Source organism: Equus caballus, chromosome 18 (genome assembly GCF_041296265.1).
Source record: "Equus caballus isolate H_3958 breed thoroughbred chromosome 18, TB-T2T, whole genome shotgun sequence".
NCBI classification, from domain to species: Eukaryota; Metazoa; Chordata; class Mammalia; order Perissodactyla; family Equidae; genus Equus; species Equus caballus.
This window is the reverse complement of record NC_091701.1, coordinates 13,640,685-13,659,427: the sequence shown is the minus strand read 5'-3', so window position 1 is coordinate 13,659,427 and position 18,743 is coordinate 13,640,685. Positions and strand designations below refer to the sequence as shown.

Sequence of the window (18,743 nt, the reverse complement as noted above, 5' to 3'; positions counted from 1 at the left end):
AGTCTTATGTTTCCATATGAATTTAGGAGCAGCCTGTCAATTTCTACAAATAATCAGCTGGGATTGTGACAGGAATTGCGTTGACTCTGAAGATCAATTTGGGGAGTGTTGTCATCGTAACATTATGAAGTCTTCTGATCCACGATCATAGGATCTCTTCCCATGTATTTAAATCTTGGTTAATTTCTTTCAATAATATTTTGTAGTTTTCAGAGTATATAAGTTCTGTGTTTCTTTTGTTAAAATTATTTCCAAGTACTGTAATTTTTGATCTTATTTTAAATGGAATGTTTTCTTAATTTCCTTTTGGGATTGCTCATTGACCCATGAACTCCTGAAACACCAATCAAAGCTCCCTTCCAGAACAGGGTCCTGAGGAGGAACTACGAGAAGTGAAATCAGAACTAAGCAGGAGGGGCCGGCCTGGCGGCACAGCAGCTAACTGTGCAAGTTCCGCTTCAGCGGCCCGGGGCTCGCCGGGTTGGATCCCGGGTGTGGACATGGCACCACTTGTCGAGCCACGCTGTGGTAGGCATCCCACATACAAAGTAGAGGAAGATGGGCATGGATGTTAGCTCAGGGCCCGTCTTCCTCAGCAAAAAGAGGAGGATTGGCAGCAGATGTTAGCTCAGGCCTAATCTTCCTCAAAAAAGAAAAAGTCACATGATGAACATAGACCCAGTTGTGGCAGAAACGGGCTTGTTATGAATAACAAGACACCTCTTCCACCTTTATGGTTCTGAAGCAATTTCAGGAGTGGAGGACCAGAGACCCAACAGTACAACCAAAGATGCTTCCATTGCTCTTCTCTCTCTGGAAATTCAAAGGGCTTTGGGAGCTGTAAGCCAGGAACCACAGAGGAAGACCAAATAGATATAAGAAATATATTTTGGTCATCTGAATGACCAAATATTTATTTCTCGTAAATCATAATATCGCACCTGGCTAGCCAGTCCTTGGATCAGGAGCCCAACATCATCAGCACTCACAAGCCCCCACGGCCCCTTCCATCACTGCCCTCAAGTAACCTCTGTCCTGACTTCTAACATGATGGATGGACGCTGGTCTGCCGCTGGCTGCTGAGGCGGTGACAGGAGCATGGCGTAGCAGGCAGTGGGTGGAGTGGGTTGAGTCGGCAAACCTGGGTTCACAATGGGCCTCGGCGTCAGCTGGTTATGTGACAGTGGTAGTTACACAGCCTCCAGGAGCCTCAGTCCCCCTTTTCTGCAGTGAAGACCACGCTGGACCTGCTAGGTTGCTGTGGAAATCATTAGTAACATGCACCAGGGCCCAGCCCAGGGCTTGGCATGTAAGGAGTGGCACTCATCGTCATCGTCATTGGTGTTACTTGCAATTTCGCACCTGTGGTGAGACAGGAGGTGGCCTGTGGCCCTGGCAGGCGTTGTGTAGCTGTGGCGAGAGCTATGGACAGCCAGAGCCTTCAAGACAGCTGACAACCGCTTTATGGCATCCTGGAGAAACTACCCTGCACTGCACTGTCAATTAGCTCAAAAGACAACCTGAGGAAGACTGTCACTGACGCTGCAGACATGGGAAAGGGCCACAGGGTGGCCTCCTGTGATCAGCAGAGATGGTTCAGTGGAGAAGCCATCACCTGGGCTTTCTGTGCTGACAGGGCTGTGCAGCTCATCTGTACAATGACTGAAAAGGCAATCTAATTCCCTCCCTTCTCATTTTCCTTCGTGTATGTTCCATAGCTTTTTTCTTTGTGGTTATCATGGGATTACACTTAACATCCTAAAGTTAGAACACTCGAATGTCAATTGATACCACCTTCACTTCAGTAACATACGAAACTCAGCTCCTATTCAGCTCAGACTCCACCCCATTTCAGTTATTAATGTCACAAAATTACATCTTTAGGCACTGTGAGTCCAAAAACAAATGCTAATAATTGGGGGTTTAATCCTTTAGTCTCTTAATGTAGAAAACGAAAAGTGGAGCTACAAACCAAGTTACAATAGTACCAGCTTTTGTAATTAGCCACATACTTACTTTGACCAGAGATGTTATTTCTTCTTAAGGCATCGAGTTCCCGTCCAGGGTCCTTTCCTTTCAGCCTGAAGGACTCCCCTTGCTGGAGGCAGGTCTGGTGTACAGCACTCTCTCAGCCGTTGGTTCTATGGGAATGTCTTAATTCCTCCCTCATTTTTGAAGGACACTTCTGCCAGATGTAGGATTCTTAGTGGGATTCCTTTTTCCTTCAGTACTTTGAGTACATCAGCCCATGCCCTCTGGCCTCCAAGGTTTCTGGTGAGAAAGCAGCTCCTGATCTTACTGGGAAAATAGCATGAAAGCTCTCTTCCTCTCAGCTTTATGAACGTTAATGATGTCCCTTCGCATGTCTTATGCAACAGAACGTTTTCCTATAGTATTATACTATCAGTTAAGTTGTAGGATCTTTTTCAGATTAAACAGAATTTATGGAAAAGGAATTGAATATTTGAAGTGTAGACATTATAAGGTCTTTAAAAGCCAAAAATGATTACAGATTTTTTAATTAGAAGTGGAAAGGCCACTGAAGGATCCTACAGATTTTAATTTCTAATAAAGTAAACACCACTCTCTAATATCTCACACAAATAAAAAGCTCTTTGGGGTCCTTTTTCTTAAGAGTTAAGGGGTCTTGAGACCAAAAAGTGAGCCAACCACTGGTGTCTATCCCCAGCCATGCCTGGTGCCTTTCTTGCTCTGACTTCATAAGGAGGCACTTATTTTCTTTTTGATTTTTCTTTGTTCTCCTTTCTCATTTTCTCATTTCTTTTCTCTCATTTTTATTTTTCCCTTTTTCTTTGTTTTTTTTCTGTTTTTCATATTTATTTATATTTTTTTATTTTCCTTGGTTCTCCTTTTCATTTTTTTATTCTTTTTGTCTTTTTTCATTTTTCTTTTTTCATTTTTATTTATTTTTTTAATTTTTCTTGGTTCTCTCTTCTCATTTGTTTTGTTCGTTTTGACTTTTCTAATTTTTCCTTTTCCTTTTCTTTTTTCTCTTTATTTTTACTTTTTTCATTTTTATTTATTATTTTCTTGTTTATATTTCTCAGTTCTCCTCATTTTTTAATTTTTTGTCTTTTTCTCATTTTTCTTTTTTCCCTTTTTCTCAATTTTTCTTGGTTCTTTTCTCATTTTAATTTTTTATTTTTTCTTTGTTTTTGCTCTTTCTCCTATGTTCTTTAAATTTTTTAGTTAGTATTGTTAGTGCAGTTGGGATAGTTGGTATTGGGTTGTAGTTAGCATAGTTAACATATTTACTATAGTTTGTATTATTTGTTACTATAGTTAGTAAGCATAGGTGGCCTTGTTAGAATCATTAGTGTTAGTTACTTCTGTTTGTTAGCCTAATTAGTAAGTAGGTAGCAGTGTTAGTGTCAGAGTAGTTTAAGGTCACCATGTCTCTGGGCCTGGCGGCCACCTCTGGCAACAGTAAGACCCATGTAGCCAGTTACAAGCTGCTAAAGACCATCGGGCAGAGCAGCTACTGCAAGGTGAAGCTGGCCCGGCACCTGCCCACCGGGACCGAGGTGGCGGTTAAGATGGTGGAGAGGAGTGGGAAGAGCGCCTCCAGAGCAAAGGCGCTGCACTGCGAGGTCCAGAGCCTGAAGACCGTGCGCCACCCGAACGTGCTCAAGCTGCTGGAGGTCGTGGCCACAGAGGAGACGTCCTTCATCGTCAGCGAGCTCGCGAGCGGAGGAGACCTGCTGGACCACATCCGGAAGAGGGGCCCCATGACGGAGGACGAGGCCAGAGGGAAGTTTCGGCAGCTCGCCTCGGCCCTGGAGTACTGCCACCGGAAGGGCGTGGTGCACCGGGACCTGCGGCTGGAGCACGTCCTTCTGGACGGCGAGGGCAACGTGAAGCTGTCGGGCTTCGGCAGCAGCGCCGTGTTCCTGGGCCAGGAGCTGAGCACCCAGTGCGGGAGCCCCTGGTACGCGGCCCCGGAGACCTTGCAGGGCCGAGCCTACGCCGGGCCCCCGGCGGACGTGTGGAGCCTGGGCGTGGTGCTGTTCTTCCTGCTCACCGGGGCCCCGCCGTTCTGGGGGTGTGACCTGGCGACGGTGCGCCGGCGGGTGCTGAGTGGGAGGTTCCCGCTGCCGATGTTCCTGTCCTGGGAGTGCAGGAACCTCTGCAAAATGCTCTCCTTCGACCCATGAAAGAGAATAACTCTGAAGAAAATCCTGAAGGCCTGCTGGGTGAATATGGGGCAAGAGAAACTGCGGCCCTACAAGGAGCTGCCCTTTGACACCAAGGACCCCTGGATCACGAAAGTAATGGTGAGCATGGGTTTCAGCGAGACAGAAGATTCTTTACAACACAGGAGATACGATGCCATCACGGCCACATACTTGATACTCAGCAGCAAGAAACCGCAGATGGAGGGCCACGCCATCGTGGTAAGACCTTGTGTGCCCCCCATGGACCCCAGCAGCCGCAGCTCCTCCCTCACCTACTCGGTGCAGCTGAAGGCGTCTGCATGCGCAGGAAGACGCCATCGCACCAAACTCGGCTTACTGGCCTGGCTCTGCAGGGCCAAAAACCAGCATCAGCTGCCTGAGGGGAACCCGGAGTCAGAGCTGAAGGCCACCGAGCCTGCGAGTCTGCTACCCGGCTTGGAGTCCAGGACCGCCACCCCCAGCCCAACCCCCCTGCGTGGCCCTGGGGCCTTCCCCTCCACCCACAGCACCAGCAACCCAGAGGTCACCTGCTGTGGCAACCTCCTCCATGCTGGGCAGCATGAGGGGAGCACCCCAACCTCTCCCTCTGGCCCCATCCACGGCTGGTGGCAGGCCGCTGGGAGCTTCTTAAAGTTCCTGAGAGGCTGCTATTGTTGCCTGAACCCCAAGCAAATAAATTCTAATTTCAAGTAAAATAGTACACTTGTAACAGATATTTGTTCTTCATTTGTTTACGCTAAGTGTCTGCAAAATATCTTGTAGGGCCAGTTTAAAATAGAATATATTAATGGAAATCTGGAGGTTCAGGAAGGCCAACAGCTCAAGAGACAACACCATTAACAAGATAGTTTGTTGCTCACGGTTCCCCAAGTGGGGACGCCAAGGCACGCAGGGCCCCACAGGGAAGCCCCTGGGTGGTCAGGAGGCAGAGGGAGTGGGGGACACTGCAGGCAGAAGGAGCCTTTCCAGTAGTTTCTGGAGGAAGGAACAGCGAGGCAGGGTGAGCAGGCTCAGGACTGGCTGGTCTAAATAACTTCACAGGCTTTGGGGCACGAGGCTGTCCCAGTTGTCTGATACCCACCCTGGGGGACAAGGGCAGGGGGTAGCGGCCTCGACTACACGTGTCCAACAGAGGAGGTAGTTGGGGTGTGGATGGACACTGGATTGGTTGGTTTGTATTTGAAAAATGGGCCCAAGGAGGAGGGTTCTCCCTGGGGTGGCGGGTCAGCATGACGAGGGAGGCAGGAGGCCGAATTGATCGGATTCAGAACAAGGCATGTCCGCATGTGCACGCAGGACAGATGTTAAAGCATCAGGTTACAGAAGCTAGAAACATGGTCCAGACAAGGCTCAGCTCAGATGTCACCTGAGGAGCCTTCCCTGCCTGCTCCGTCTACAGTGACAGCGACCCCACCCCAGTCTCCCTGCCGTCACCCACCCCATTCCCCTCACAGCGTTCAGGGCCCGGCCCCTTGCTCAGCACCCCACCGTGACTCTCCCCACCCAGAGGAAGGTCCTCACAGGAGCCCCCAAGCCCTGCACCATCTGGGCCTCCCCCCTCTCGTCTCCTCCCACCACTGCCCCCATCCCCCTCCTGGTCCCCTGGCCCTGCTTTTCCTCGGTGACCCTGCTGCCTTCTAACCTGCTGTGTTCTGCTCACTGTTTGTCCCTCTTTGTGATGTTGGCTCCATGGGAGCAGCAGAGTTTGTTTTCTCATCTCCTTCACTGCCGTCCGTTCGTGCCTCCAACCGGAGTCAGGGCTGGGCACAGAGCGGGGCTTCATGAACAGTGAATGAGCAGACAGCACTTAGCACTCCCAGAAACATGCTCCTGTGTGGTCTGTAGTTTTCACTCGCCCAGCGCACGTCAGTGAGGCCCTACTGCTGCTGGGCCAGCTCTGGACACCGGGCACAGCAGCAGAAGAAGCATGCAGAGGTCTCCAGTCTCATCTGCTGACAGCCTAGTTGGGGAGACACAGAAAAAAGAAGTAAAATATACACAGTGTCAGGCGGGGATGTATACCATGGAGAAAAAGTCAGGAAGGACGTTTGAGCAAATTCCTGAAGATTTTTAGGGAGTAAGCAATGCAGAGGGTAGAGTGTTGCAGGCTGCAAGACCAGCAAGTGCAAAGGCCCTGAGGCCACAGTGGGCTGCATGTTGGAGAGTCTTAGTTACTAGTGTGGATTCTTAGTTTTGTCTCGAATCCAAATTGCACTTTTGTTTGTAATCCTTGCTTACACCTTTCTAGCTAATTAACCTGAGTTCAACAAATTCTATTCCATTCTATTATTTAAAGTAGAACCAGGCAAATTTGGGCGAAGTCACACGTGTTCATTGAATGGCCTCCTTGGGCCCAGCTGTGTCAGGTACCAGGAGGCTGTGAAATCAACACAGCAGTCTCCCGGTTGACGACCCCCCTGGATGAACATCCTCGAGGTCCTCCAGCCCCTCCACTGCCCCTCTGCCCCATCTCCTCTGGGTCTCAAGCTCTGACCCTGACCCTCTGTTGCACCTTCACCCCCACGTCCAGCTTCTCCTGGACTGCTCTGTCTGGGTGTCCCTGAGCCTCTCGAAGTCAGCATGTCCCAATCAGAGTTCAACCCTCTCCCCACATCTGCCTCCTCTCTGTGAAGCCCCTCAGGGTGACGGATCCCCACAAGTGGACTCCTCCACCCCCAGGCAGTGCTCCTCCCCACCCTGCCTGACTGATGCCCCCCAACCCCTGCGATCCACCACCTCAGGAACCCTGTGACTCTCTCCCTTCCATCTTCAGCCTTGGGCTACACACCAACCTCCCCCTCTTCACAAATCCCCGGGGCTGGTATACGTACACATGGGGACACGGAGGTGACACAGGCAGGTATAGCTGGGAATGGCAAGCAGCCTCCCAGAGCAGAGGTCAGACCAGGGCTCCCGAGCGGGCAGAGCACAGCTATTGTGGCAGCAGGACGGCCATAAAGGGGGCGAGGCAGGCGCCCACGGCAGCCCCTCCCCACATTCCCCAGGAGCCCTGTGTCTCAGCCTCGGCTTGGGCTGGCTGCCCCTCCTTCTGTCTGTTAGGTGGGTGCCTGTTCATTCGTTCACTCACTCATTCGCTCATCATGTGTTTGGTTCCTGCCTGGTGCCAGGCCCTGGCTAGATGATGGCTCGTCCTTGGAGACCCAGCTCAGATCTCACCTCCTCTGTGAAGCCATTCTTGATGCCCACCCCCTCCTGCAGCCCCTCGGGCCTCACCTGGGCCCTCAGTGCTGTGATCACACTCTGATGAGCTCTCCAACCTGTGAGCCCTTGGGGGGTTCTGGGCCAGATGCAGAAATGGGCTCGGACACATGACCACAGGTAAAACCCCAAAGACATGAGAGGATTACCCACAGGCCGCATGGGGGCCAAGTTCACCCCCTCCCTCTCTCCCTCCTGGACCAGGGCTCCTCATTCCCAGGAACCTGAGCGGCCTTCTCTCACCCTGTGCTCATTCAGGGCATTAGCAGTCTGAATTTTTTTTCCAGTGTTAATTCTTTTTAAACTTTGAGGACATGTCATGAGGATATCCCTCAGTAATTTAATTATCACTTCAAGGGAGGGAATGCATCTGTGGTGTCTGAGCCAAGACAGGACAATGTGGAAAGCACAGGATGCTGAGGAGGAGCTGGCTCAGGGGCTGGGCCTCGGGGCAGCAGGAAGAGGGGAGACAGAGACTTAGATGGAGACAGAGCTGCCAGGGTGGGGCTCAAGCTGGGAGGAGTGGGAGTCCAGGGGCCTCCACACATGAGGGTGGTGGCTTCCGGGGTCCCCCTCTGTCACGTACAAGCCGTGTTTCTCATCCTGCAGCACCTCCAGGCCTTAGCACGAGCTGGTCCTCCAGCAGGAGCGCCTTTCCTCTGCTCTCCAGACAGCAGTGCCCTCACCCTGTGAGACTCTGCCCTTCTGGAATCTGTTCCCCAGCCTGCCCATCCACTACCCCCACCCCCACAATGACACACACAGCCCGCTCTGTGCTTAGGTCACCTGGTTGTCATCGCCTGAGGCTGGCCTGTCTGCTTGTGTGAGAGACCAGCAGACCAGCTTTCTAAGTCTGCGTGACCTTGGACGGGTCCCTCGTCCCTTTGGAGGCTCAGTTTCTCACTATAAGTGGGTCTGGCAGTGGCCTCCTCACAGTAGCGCTGTGCTGAGCTGCTGGAGATGGAGCGTTGGACGGGCGCCTGTTGCTGGTGCCCTTTGTGATGACCTTGGGGTCATTGCCCCAACATGCCCAGGGTTTGTGGAACGCCTGGCTACAGTGATGCACGAGGGAGTGGGAGACGGGCAGGAGGTCAGGGCGCAGCTTTGGAGTCAGAAGACACAGCATTCCTTGGGGACACTTCCCTGAGCCCCTGGTCCCGGGCCTCGCCCACCCACACCCCTTCTCAGCTGCCTTTGGGGCACGCAATGAACCCCTGCTCTGAGGCTGCATTCCCCGTGCATCTAACCCAGGCTGGACACTGGTGGGGTCATGTCCCGGGTGAAGAAGTGAAGCTCCACGGGGCTAACGGGAGGACGACAAACTCAGATGCCTCCAGGGGTCGTGCCGGTTGGCAGAGGCTTGGGAGGACCTGGGCAGGGGGAAGCTTAGGGAGTGGTGGGGACTGTGGCGAGCTGGGGGCACAAGCTCTGTCCAGAGAGCGGCTCCAGCTCAGCTCCAGAAGAGCGTTGCCTGGAGGGACTGTCACAGGTGGCCAGATCGTCTCATTTCAAACATAAAATAAGCTAGACCCCTGGAATTTTGCCTGTAATCTTCCAGTTTTTAAATGTTAGCATTAATTTTTAAAATCTAGATTTCCCCGGGGCCCCAGGTTAGGCTGCTGGTTTCAGAGGCCTGGCCCGGGGTGGGCTCAGGAGCCGCTGCCAGAGGCGGCCCGGACTCTGGATGCTCTTGGCCCTGCAGTCTCCACTCCCCTCGGAACCCCCACCTAGTGCCTCCTCGTGGATGTTCAGGGGCAGCTCAGCCCCCAGAGGAGAGAATGGGAGCCTGCAGGCTGCTGGGTGGTTGGCTGCCATATGGAGGGCTGGGCTCTTAGGGGAGCCGCCCTTTCTTGCAGCCCCTGAGGCAGGTGGTGCTGCCCAGGGGCCCCCCCCCGCCACACACACACACATGGTACATCCCTCCACTCCTCTGTGAGCCCAACTAGGCTCGCTCTGTGCACTGCATTTTTCAGGGCACCCGTGGGAAAGAGAGCAGTATGCCCTCATGTTGGAGCACAGTGAATGGGACCCTGCAGCCTTAAACGTGTATTGAGTGCCTGCTGTGTACTTGGTCCTAGGCTGGGAGCTCAGGCAACTATGAGGAGGAGAAAGCCTGGGCTTCTGTCCACAAGAGACCAGATAACACCAGAGGAGGAACCAGGGATGTGGACGGCTTCAGCGAGAAGGGAGGAGACATCCAATGGGATCTGGGGTGGCCTCAAACATCACCACGATTTGATTGGGTGGGGTCGGGGACAGGGTGTGGGTGTGCTTGGTGGAACAGCACACACAACGGCTCAGATGCAAGATGTTCATGGTGTGGGGAGTGGAGCAGATGTGACTGGGGCTCCCCGATGTCACCCTGCTCCTGGACCAGGCCTCCTCCCTCCCTTCCTCTGAGATGATGGAGATGGTGAGGAGAGCAGCTCTTAGCACTCCTGGGAGCCCATTATTAGCTCTCTGTTACAGAAGACAACACTGAGGCACAGAGAGGGGAGGGGCTTGCTCAAGGTCACAGAGCAGGAAACCTTGCTATATCCCAGGCCCCACGGCCCATGTCCTTAACTACTGCTCTGTGCTGCCTGCAGAGACACAGGCCTCAAATGGACTTTGAAAGCTGTCTGAGCCCATGCCCCATTGGATACTGAGTCATCCTCAGGAAACACCCCCAAACACCTACTTGCACATCCCCAGCGGCAGGGAGCTCACTGCCGTTCCAGGAAGCTAGCTCAGCCGCCCTGTGAATTGGCCCTGAACAGCCCAGGAGACACTTGGGGCATCCACAGGGCTCCCTGCCCCCGCTGAGCAGCTCCAGTCCCCTTGGCTGTCCTTGACACAAGGCCTGCTAGAGGTGACAGTCATGCAGCCAGGTGTGCAGTGCAGATAAGGACATGGTGGGCACAATGCACGCTAAACACAGACATTGGGTATTCATTCTACAAACATCCACTCAGGCTTGGCAATGTGGCGGGCTGGACTTGGGCCTGGGTAACCAGCGGCGAATACAACACAGCCCCTTGAGCTGCCGGTCTCATAGGAAAGGAGTGCCTGGAGAAACGGGATGGTGGTGCCCCCACCCCGCCCCCATGAATAGTCGCACTGACGTCAGGCTGTGGCCGTGGGTCCCAGTAAAGGGCGACGGGAGGCCCCGGACACCCCATGCGGGCACCAACCAAGAGCTGGATGCCGGAGCTGGACTGCCCGGGCTCCGTGATCTGAGGTAGTTACCTCGCCTGTCTGTGCCCCAGTTTCCTCATCTGCAAAAAGGGGTGATAACGGTGGTACCTATGTCGTAGAATTTTCATGTAGATCAAGGGAGTTTGTGTTTTTAAAGTGCTTAGGACAGTATCTGGCAGAGGACCAGGCTGCCGCTCTCCTCAACAACAGCCATGTGAGGTAGGTTTTGCTATTCCTGTTTTAAAGATCAGAAAACTGAGGCCGAGAATGGTTACGAGGTCAGCCCTTGGTCACCCTGTCCTCATGCTGCACCATGAACATCCACTGGTCCCCTTTCTGCCCAGCTGGCCTGTGATTGCCTCATCTCTCCATTCCCAGTAACCACCTGGCAAAACAGGTGCTGAGAACTGTCGGATGAATTCCTGCATGACTGAAGACTCAGACCCTGTGCCCTTGGGCTCCCGGGGCCTCGGACAGAACTGGGAGGCTGAGTGCCCTCAGACTGTGCAGGAGGTGCAGTGCGTGTCCATCGCTTCACTCACATCCAGCATGGCAGGGCGTGGGGCCTGGGGCTGGAGGGCGCTGGAGTCACCCCTGGGGAGATGCCAGGTGAGGAGGGGAGAAGTACAGGGGCCTCAGGAAGTGGGGCAGCCTCGCCGAGTTTCCAGGCAGCTGAGGCGTGGGAGTGGGGACACTCACAAGGGGCAAGGGATGGAGTCCAGCCTGGGCACCACCCACTGTTGGGCAGCGGTGGGAATGGGGACAAGCCCTGCCCCCGGGGTCTCCTCCTCATTCATCAAAGGGGAGAGAAATAACAAGACTGGTGCAATAGACCCCCAGTGCCCTGTGTGCCCCGCGGCCGCAAGGATTTCGTACCTCTTAGCCCGTTTAATCCTCCTGGATCCTCGTGGAGTAGCTACTGATTCCAGCCCCATGGATGGGAGGACTGAACTAGGAGGACTCAGCGACCCAGCGCAGGATGGAGCCAGGACTAAGCTTCGGGCACGTGTGCTCAGGCCGGCTGGGAGCAGCCCCCAGCACTGCGGATGGTGCGGACGGACGATGTGGAACAGCCGGCCGGGTGGCACGCAGACAATGTCTCTGTGTTCCCTCTGACGGCGACTCAGCTTATTAAGACAGGGAAGGCTCCCATTGCTGATACTCAGCGCCCCTCTGAGGGACACTAACATGTAGGATCTCGATGGCTCCTGGGAAAGTGGAAAGGGTGTGGGCCCGGGCATCAGGTCTGTGTCAGAACCCAGCTCTGCCCCTACCGCCTGTGTGACCTGGAAGCTTTCCCTAATCTCTCTGTGCCCAGCTTTCCAGACCTGACTCAGAAGGTTCTGTGTTTGGCACACAGGAGACCCTCCCTCAAAGGGCAAAAGCCAGCCCTCCCGGGACCTTCTCCTTCCATCACCTGTGCCCAGGTCACAGAGACCTGCTCCTTGACGAGGGCAGGTGCAATCCCACAGGTCCTCCGGTCCCCCGCCCAAGCCTTTCCCTCGTCAGTGACAGTGAGGAGGGGCAGGTCGCAGCTCCCAGGAAGTCTGCACTGAGCTTCTGAGACTTGGCAGAATTCCCAGTTCCACACAACTCAGTTCACAGCAAGGAACAGAGCCCTCCCCCAACTCGTGTTTCAGCTGCAGGGCCCCCCAGGGGCAGGATTTACAAACTGACCACCAACTTGGGGCTGGGAGATGTGGATTCCAGAGCACATGACCTCTGCCCCATGACTTCAGGGGAGTCACGCCCCCCCACCCCCCTCCCCTTAGCCAGTCTCCTGGACCAGGGGTCAGCCATCACAGGCAACTACAGTTTTATCACCAGGCAGCCCTGCCCACTACTGGAAACACTAGTGTGTGAGACTGGGAGTCCGAGGGCCTGGACCCCCTCCCAGAAAGCAGGATTGAGAGCCTGGACTGCCCACTGTTGGTGCTGCTTTTGTGCTACGACAGCAGATTTGAGCAGTCGTGACAGAGACCACAGGTCCCTCAAAGACTAATGTATTTACTCTCACCCTTTACAGAAAAAGCCAGCCTGCCCCAGAAGACAGTCCTGAGAACAGCAGCGACAGCGTGCCCCAGGGCAGGACTCAGCCCAGCCTGCTCCCAGGCTCTCCCTGCACTTCATTTAATTCCCATGCCAGGAGGGAGAGACTCCAAGATGCCCATTTTACAGATGAGAAAGCTGAGGCCCAACTTGCCTTAGTAACTGAGCATGGTGGAGCCAGCTTCGCACTCCAGAGCCCTCACCTCTCACCCCTGCACTCTGGATGGCGGGTCCGGGCCCACGGCACCCTCCGCTCTCACACTGACAGCCCTGCTTGAGGGCCCACCGTCCCAGAGGTGGCGGTGATGACACACGTAATTGCCTTATTCTGAACTGCCTGGCCTTGGCCGTGGCTCCAGCCGGCTGAGGCTTTAGAGGTGAGCCCTCACCGCTCCCTGCCATGCCAGGGGGCAGACCCCTCCCAGCCTCCTCCTTCTGAATCCTCAGCTCCAGAGTCGCAGTAAAGAGCCATGCACCCAGGGCAGAGGCGGCATCCCGGGGAGGGGGTGATGGGAGGGCCTCTTGTACTGAAGTTGACATGTAAAAGGGCCAGGATTTACGTGTACAATGGGACTCAATTTGAAGCTAAGAACTTGGCCCTGGACAGCAATAAAAGCTGAGAGGCTGAGAGCTCGAAGGGAATAGGGAAAGGGGCTTGGCTTTTGGGTCGTAAATGTGTAATTTAATTAAAGAAATCAGCCTCCTGGATGATAGCAGTTTGCCTTTTAAGGCCAGAATTGGCCAACTGAAGCCCCAGGCACCCCTCAATTCCAGGATGTGATTGTGTGGACATAGCTGGCCTTAGCCGGGGTGCTGTCCTCTGGATCATGGACCAGACTGTGAGGCCTAACCTGCAGCACACCCGCCCACGTGTCACCCCATGGACAGTGGTCGCCGCGGGTGCAGGGCGTTTCTCCTGCTCGGCCCCGGAGGCCCTGGATGGTGACGAATGACATGTCTGTGGGGTCCCGTGGGTGAGCGCTTCATGGGGAAGAGCCCTCCACCCGCTCTCTGCCCCCTGGGGGAGTGCTGGGTTGGGCAGCGGTTCTGAGCCCCCTCGGGTTTAGCAAACATCCTGGCTCTGAAGTCGTAAAGCAGCACAGTGGATTGGGAAAGACAGGCTCTGGGTTCAAATCCCACCCCCGCCATTCACCAGCAAGCCCCTGAGCCACTTCCAGCCTCGGTTTTCTCCTCTGTAAGCACGGACGCAGTCACCCTCATCCTCAGAGGTGGATGCGTCCTGTGTAAATTACAACACCTACACTGTGTGTTTTTGGGGATCTGAGGGGTGTGCAAAGGCCCAGGGCCAATGCGAGAGGTGAGGTGTGGGCATCACAGATGTGACGACCTAGCTTCCTAAAGGACTGGGCTGTGTGTGTGCATCCTAATGTGCATAAACAGATCTCTGCCACTAGCAAATTCATTCACTAAGGTTGTGTTCACTCTCTCGTGTCAGTTATCATCATCTGTTTGAACAGAGGCCTCTAGGGTCATCAGCAACATTATTACCTGTCACAGAATGGCCCTGCTCAGTTCCTGAAGCACAGGGACCTCTGCACACCTGTGGGTTCCCGGCTGTGCCTGTTCTCGCTCTCTGCTCAGGGTCTCTCGGTAGCTCCCTATTGCCCAGGGCACGCCTCCCTCTGGGCATCAAACGTCCTACGAGGCCCTGCTCCCCTGTCCCCCCCTGCGCTGTGCTCAGGCAGTCACAAACCACAGTCATCCCGCCGCCGGCTCGTCTCCCACCTCTGCACCTGCTCCTCCTGCTCTTCTGTTCCCTTGTCTTTGAAACCTCAGCTCCTTCATCCACTTCTCCTTTACAGCAGGATCGAGTTGGTTGCTCACACAGCAGCCTCTGCCCACCCCACCCTGCCTTCTTCCAGTGGATGCTCAGTTTGGAGGAATGACAGTTGGTCCAAGCAACTGCCCCCCAACTCCCACCTCTGGTGATTGGTCGGGGCAAGGACTCGTTCTGGCCAATGAGATGTTAGAGGAAATCTGTGGGAGCTTCTGTGAGAGATTTCCCTTCCTGAAAAGAAAGAGATGGGCAGGGAGGAAGATGCGCCCCTGCTTCTGGCTTGAGCACTGACTGTGCAGATGTGGTGGCTGGACTGGAGGCAGCCACACTACAATCATGAGGGAGTGACACTGACATTCTCTTAATGGTGGAGTAGAGAGGGGGTGGCTTCTGAGTCACTGATGACATTGTTGGGCTGCCAGACCACCTCTGGACTTCCCATCTCTCACGTGGTCTTTAAACATTTAACATTAGATGCCTTTGTGGTCTAAGCCACTCTTGGTAGAGTTTCCTGTTACTTCAGCCAAACTCCTATTTCACTGGTACAGCCTTCAAGTCTCAGTTAAATATTCTCTGCCCTTAACTAGTTCCCCAGCACACGTGGGCCTCTGCCCCGACCCCCACCCCTCACCCATGGAAACAGCCCATCAGCTATGATTCTCTGTCTGCCTGGCTGCCTCATCAGTATTTAGTTTGTGAACACCTCTGGGCCCAGCCTCTGCACGTTCTTCTCTGGGCACTCTGAGCAAGCACACAGTGGGCCCTGAGACACCACAAGGAGCTTGCTGCCCGACCACAGCCAGAAGTCCCCTCCCATCAAGAAGCTTTTGGAGTCATTTTGGCCCGAGCACTGCTTCCAGACCTTGGGATGAGTGGTATAGGTCCATGCCCAGGATCCAAACCGTGAACCCAGGCCGCTGAAGCAGAGTGCACCGAACTTCACCACCACGCCACGGGGTTGGCCCTGGTCACTGCATGTTCAACTTTTGAGGAACCACCAAACTCTTTTCCAGAGTGGCTGAACCATTTTATATTCCCACTGACAATGTACAAAGGTCCTGATTTCCCCACATCCTCGCCAACACTTGTTATTGGCCATCTTTTTGATTAAAGTTAGCCTGGTGGCCATGATGTGTTCTCTCTTTGAGGTTTGACTTGCATTTCCCTAATGACGAGTGATGTTGTGTGTTTTGCCGTGTACTTATTGGCCATTTTTATATCTTCTTTGTAGGAATGTCTAGTCAAATGCTTTGCTGATTTTTACTTGAGTTATTTGTCTTTTCACCATTGAATTTAAAGAGTTCTTTAAATATGCTGAATACTAGAAGCTTAGCAGATAAATGAATTGCAAACATTTTCTCCCATTCTGTAGGTTGTCTTTTCACTTTCTTGATAGTGTCCTTGGATGCACCAAAGTTTTAAGAATTATTTTTTAAATTATTATAGGTGACAGCAAACCCTTGAGGGACGGAGTAGGACAAACGCAAATACTGAAGACAAAGAAATAAAGAAGGTAGGTGGTGAGGTCCCGGCCTGGGCGCTGGGACCCCTGAGTTCCAGTCCTGCTGGGGCCCTCGCTGCTGCTCTGGACTCATCTTCTCTGTAAATGGAGACAGCGGTGTCTGCCCTCCCCCTGTGGCGGGTCATGTGGGGTCAGTCAGATGCTAAACTCCCCAGAGACCTGCTCCTGGTGTCTGCCATGTGCCGGGCTCGCTGCTGATCCATTTACTCCTCACAACAATCCAAGAAGGTGGTACAAGTGCCCTCATTTACAAAGGAGAGAACTGAGACTCAGAGAGGTTAAGTGACTTGCCCGAAGTTACTCAGGATTCAAGTTCAGAAGTGTCTGACTTTCTGCTGCACCAATTGGTAACGGGTCCAGGTAATACTTGCCTCTTAAACAGCTGCCTTTTGATGCCTCCAGCAGAAGTGGAAGTTTTAAACCCTAAGTTAGGCCATGGTGGGTGGGGCTGGGCTGGGGACAAGGGAGGAACCTCAGCCCATCCCAAGTCCAGCAGGACATTATCCAGGGTGTGGAGGCAGGTCAGCCAGGGGCCAGCCAGCACAGAGGGCCCTCCCGAGGGCTATCTACAGAGAGGCTCTGGCAGGTCTGCAGGTATGGGCAGGGCTAGGAGGCCGGCAAGGGTGGGGGACCAGGACCAGCCCAGCAGGAGCCTGAGGGGCCACCTGGCAGGAGCCGTGGCCACTTAGGAACGCAGTCTCCCTCTGGATCCAGGCCTGGCAGGGAGGGCCCAGGAGAGTCAGCACTCCTCTCTCTGTCCTCTGTCCTCGTGTCCACAGGCCACCGCACACACGACCACAAGACTTTCAGGGGCTCCCAGAATTGTTTTAATTTTCATTTCTTTTACAATCAGAGGAAAAAATAAATATAACAATAATGAACATATAATAAGGAATCCAGCCTGAATATTTGTGTTTATACCAAGGCAATTATAAAACATAATTTTTAATATTTTTTAAAAGAGGCAAATTGGCCTAGGGCCCACCAAAGTCATAACGCATGCCAACATGCCAGTGACAACTATTTACCAGTTTCTTGGGCATCATTCTAAAAATATTTTATGCATATACATTTTAAATATTTATGTATAAATAGTTTTTCTTCTTTGTAATTAGGCAACATTTTAAACATATAGAAAAATAAAGAAAATAATGTAATAAACACTCATGAATCCAATACCCAGATTAAATAGAAGTAAATACAACTTTAAGCATACTCGCTTCAGAGATATTTTGAATTTGATAAAGGAAATGGAATAAGCTGTATAAAGCTAATCCCCCTCCCACGGTTCCCCTCCCTCGCTACCCTGAAGTTGCTGCCGGAGGCTCTGGAGCTTCTCTCTGTGCAGACACAAGCACTGTGCTAAACCCCGCGGTCATGGACTTCTCAGCGCTTGACGGAGTGGACCGCTCCCTCCACCTCGAGACACTGCCTTCCGTGCTCCCAGGAGCCCTCACTCTCCCGGTTTTCCTCCTCCTCCACTGGCTGCTCCTCCCAGTGTCCTTCACTCGGTCCCCTCATCTTCCCCACTGCTTGTGGTGGAGGGCCCGGGGCTCTGTCCTTCTCCTGTCTGTCTGCACTCTCTCCATCATTCTCCAGTCTCTGACTGACATCCAAATTAATATCTCTAGCCCAATACTTTCACCTAAGTCCACACCCACAAACTCAACTACCTACCGGATAAATGCTCTTGGGGGTGTGGTGAGCATCTCTAACCAAAGGACCAGAAGCAAACTCATGCACTCCCCCCCCTCGCAAATCTCCCCCATCTCAGTACATGAGCCCCAACCCTGGCATCATTCTTGATTCCTCTCTCTCACATACCACACATCAACATCAATGAACAAATCCTGCTGGCTCTACCTTCAAAATATTCCAGAATTGGACCATTCTCACCAGTTCCACTCCTGCCATCCTGGCCCGAGCTGCACCTGTCACCACGTGCCATACCAAAGGACTTGGTTCACTCACTGTTCATCCTCCCCTGCTAGCAGGTCAGTTCCAAGAAGGCAAGGACATTATCCGTTTTGTTTATTCCTACCTCACCCACATAGAGAACCATGCTGATACGTTCAATAAACATTAGTTGGATGAGTGAATATTTCAATAATCAGGTTTATTTCTATACCTTATTCTGTTTCATTGAATGATTTGTCTGTTCATGCACCAATACCGCAGTATTTTATTACTTAACCTCAAAATATGTTTGGTAAATAGTTCATATACCTACTGATTATTATTCTTTTTCAAAATTGACTTTGTTATCCTTATGCATTTCTAATTCAGATGAACTTTAAGAGTCATCTTGTCAAGCTTCACTGAAATCCTGTTGGCGTTTTGATTAGAATTACACTTGTGGACTTACAGACTGACGAGAAGAAACGGCCTCTTGACCCAGTCACGTCTCCCTCTCCTACAACACTGCCTGTCTCTCCATTTCTTCAGGTCTTTTACATCCTTCCATCTAGTTTTAGAGTTTCCTTTACGTCAATCTGGCACATTCCTTGCATTACTGAGAAGAATTCTATCGGTCATGGTACATTTTTTCTTTTAATTCAGTAGTGAATTGACTATGCTAATATTTAATCTAAGATATATGCATGCCAGGATCATAAAAAAAGGCAGGAAGATCTTTACTTTTGTTAAGTTGTGGAACAGTTTATATTATACAGGAATTGTATCTTCCTTGACAGCTTAGTAGAACTTACCTACAACACTGGGCTTGCTGTCTTTTGAGGTATAGATCTTTGACTATCTTTTCAATCGCTGTTTTGTTTCATAT

General features: G+C 52.5%; 1 protein-coding gene across 9 annotated transcripts in view; it reads right to left on the bottom strand.

Moving 5' to 3' along the window:
• LOC111772081 (coiled-coil domain-containing protein 93-like) overlaps positions 1-14,808 on the bottom strand; it is a 123,631-nt gene extending 108,823 nt beyond the window's left edge. For 3 of the 9 annotated variants that reach the window (XR_011428173.1, XM_070240725.1, XM_070240731.1), the window contains exons 1-3: positions 14,388-14,808; positions 11,469-11,800; positions 5,839-6,156 (exon numbers count right to left, since the gene is read on the bottom strand). Coding sequence is in view for 7 of the 9 variants with exons in the window: in XM_070240725.1 (XP_070096826.1) it covers positions 5,839-5,979 (141 nt within the window). In the remaining 2 variants the exon portion in view is untranslated. Of the gene's footprint in view, positions 1-5,838; positions 6,157-11,468; positions 11,801-14,150 lie in introns of all 9 variants that reach the window. The other 6 variants (XR_011428174.1, XM_070240728.1, XM_070240732.1 and 3 more) reach the window with 3 other exon arrangements.
• Between the last annotated feature and the right edge of the window lie 3,935 nt (positions 14,809-18,743).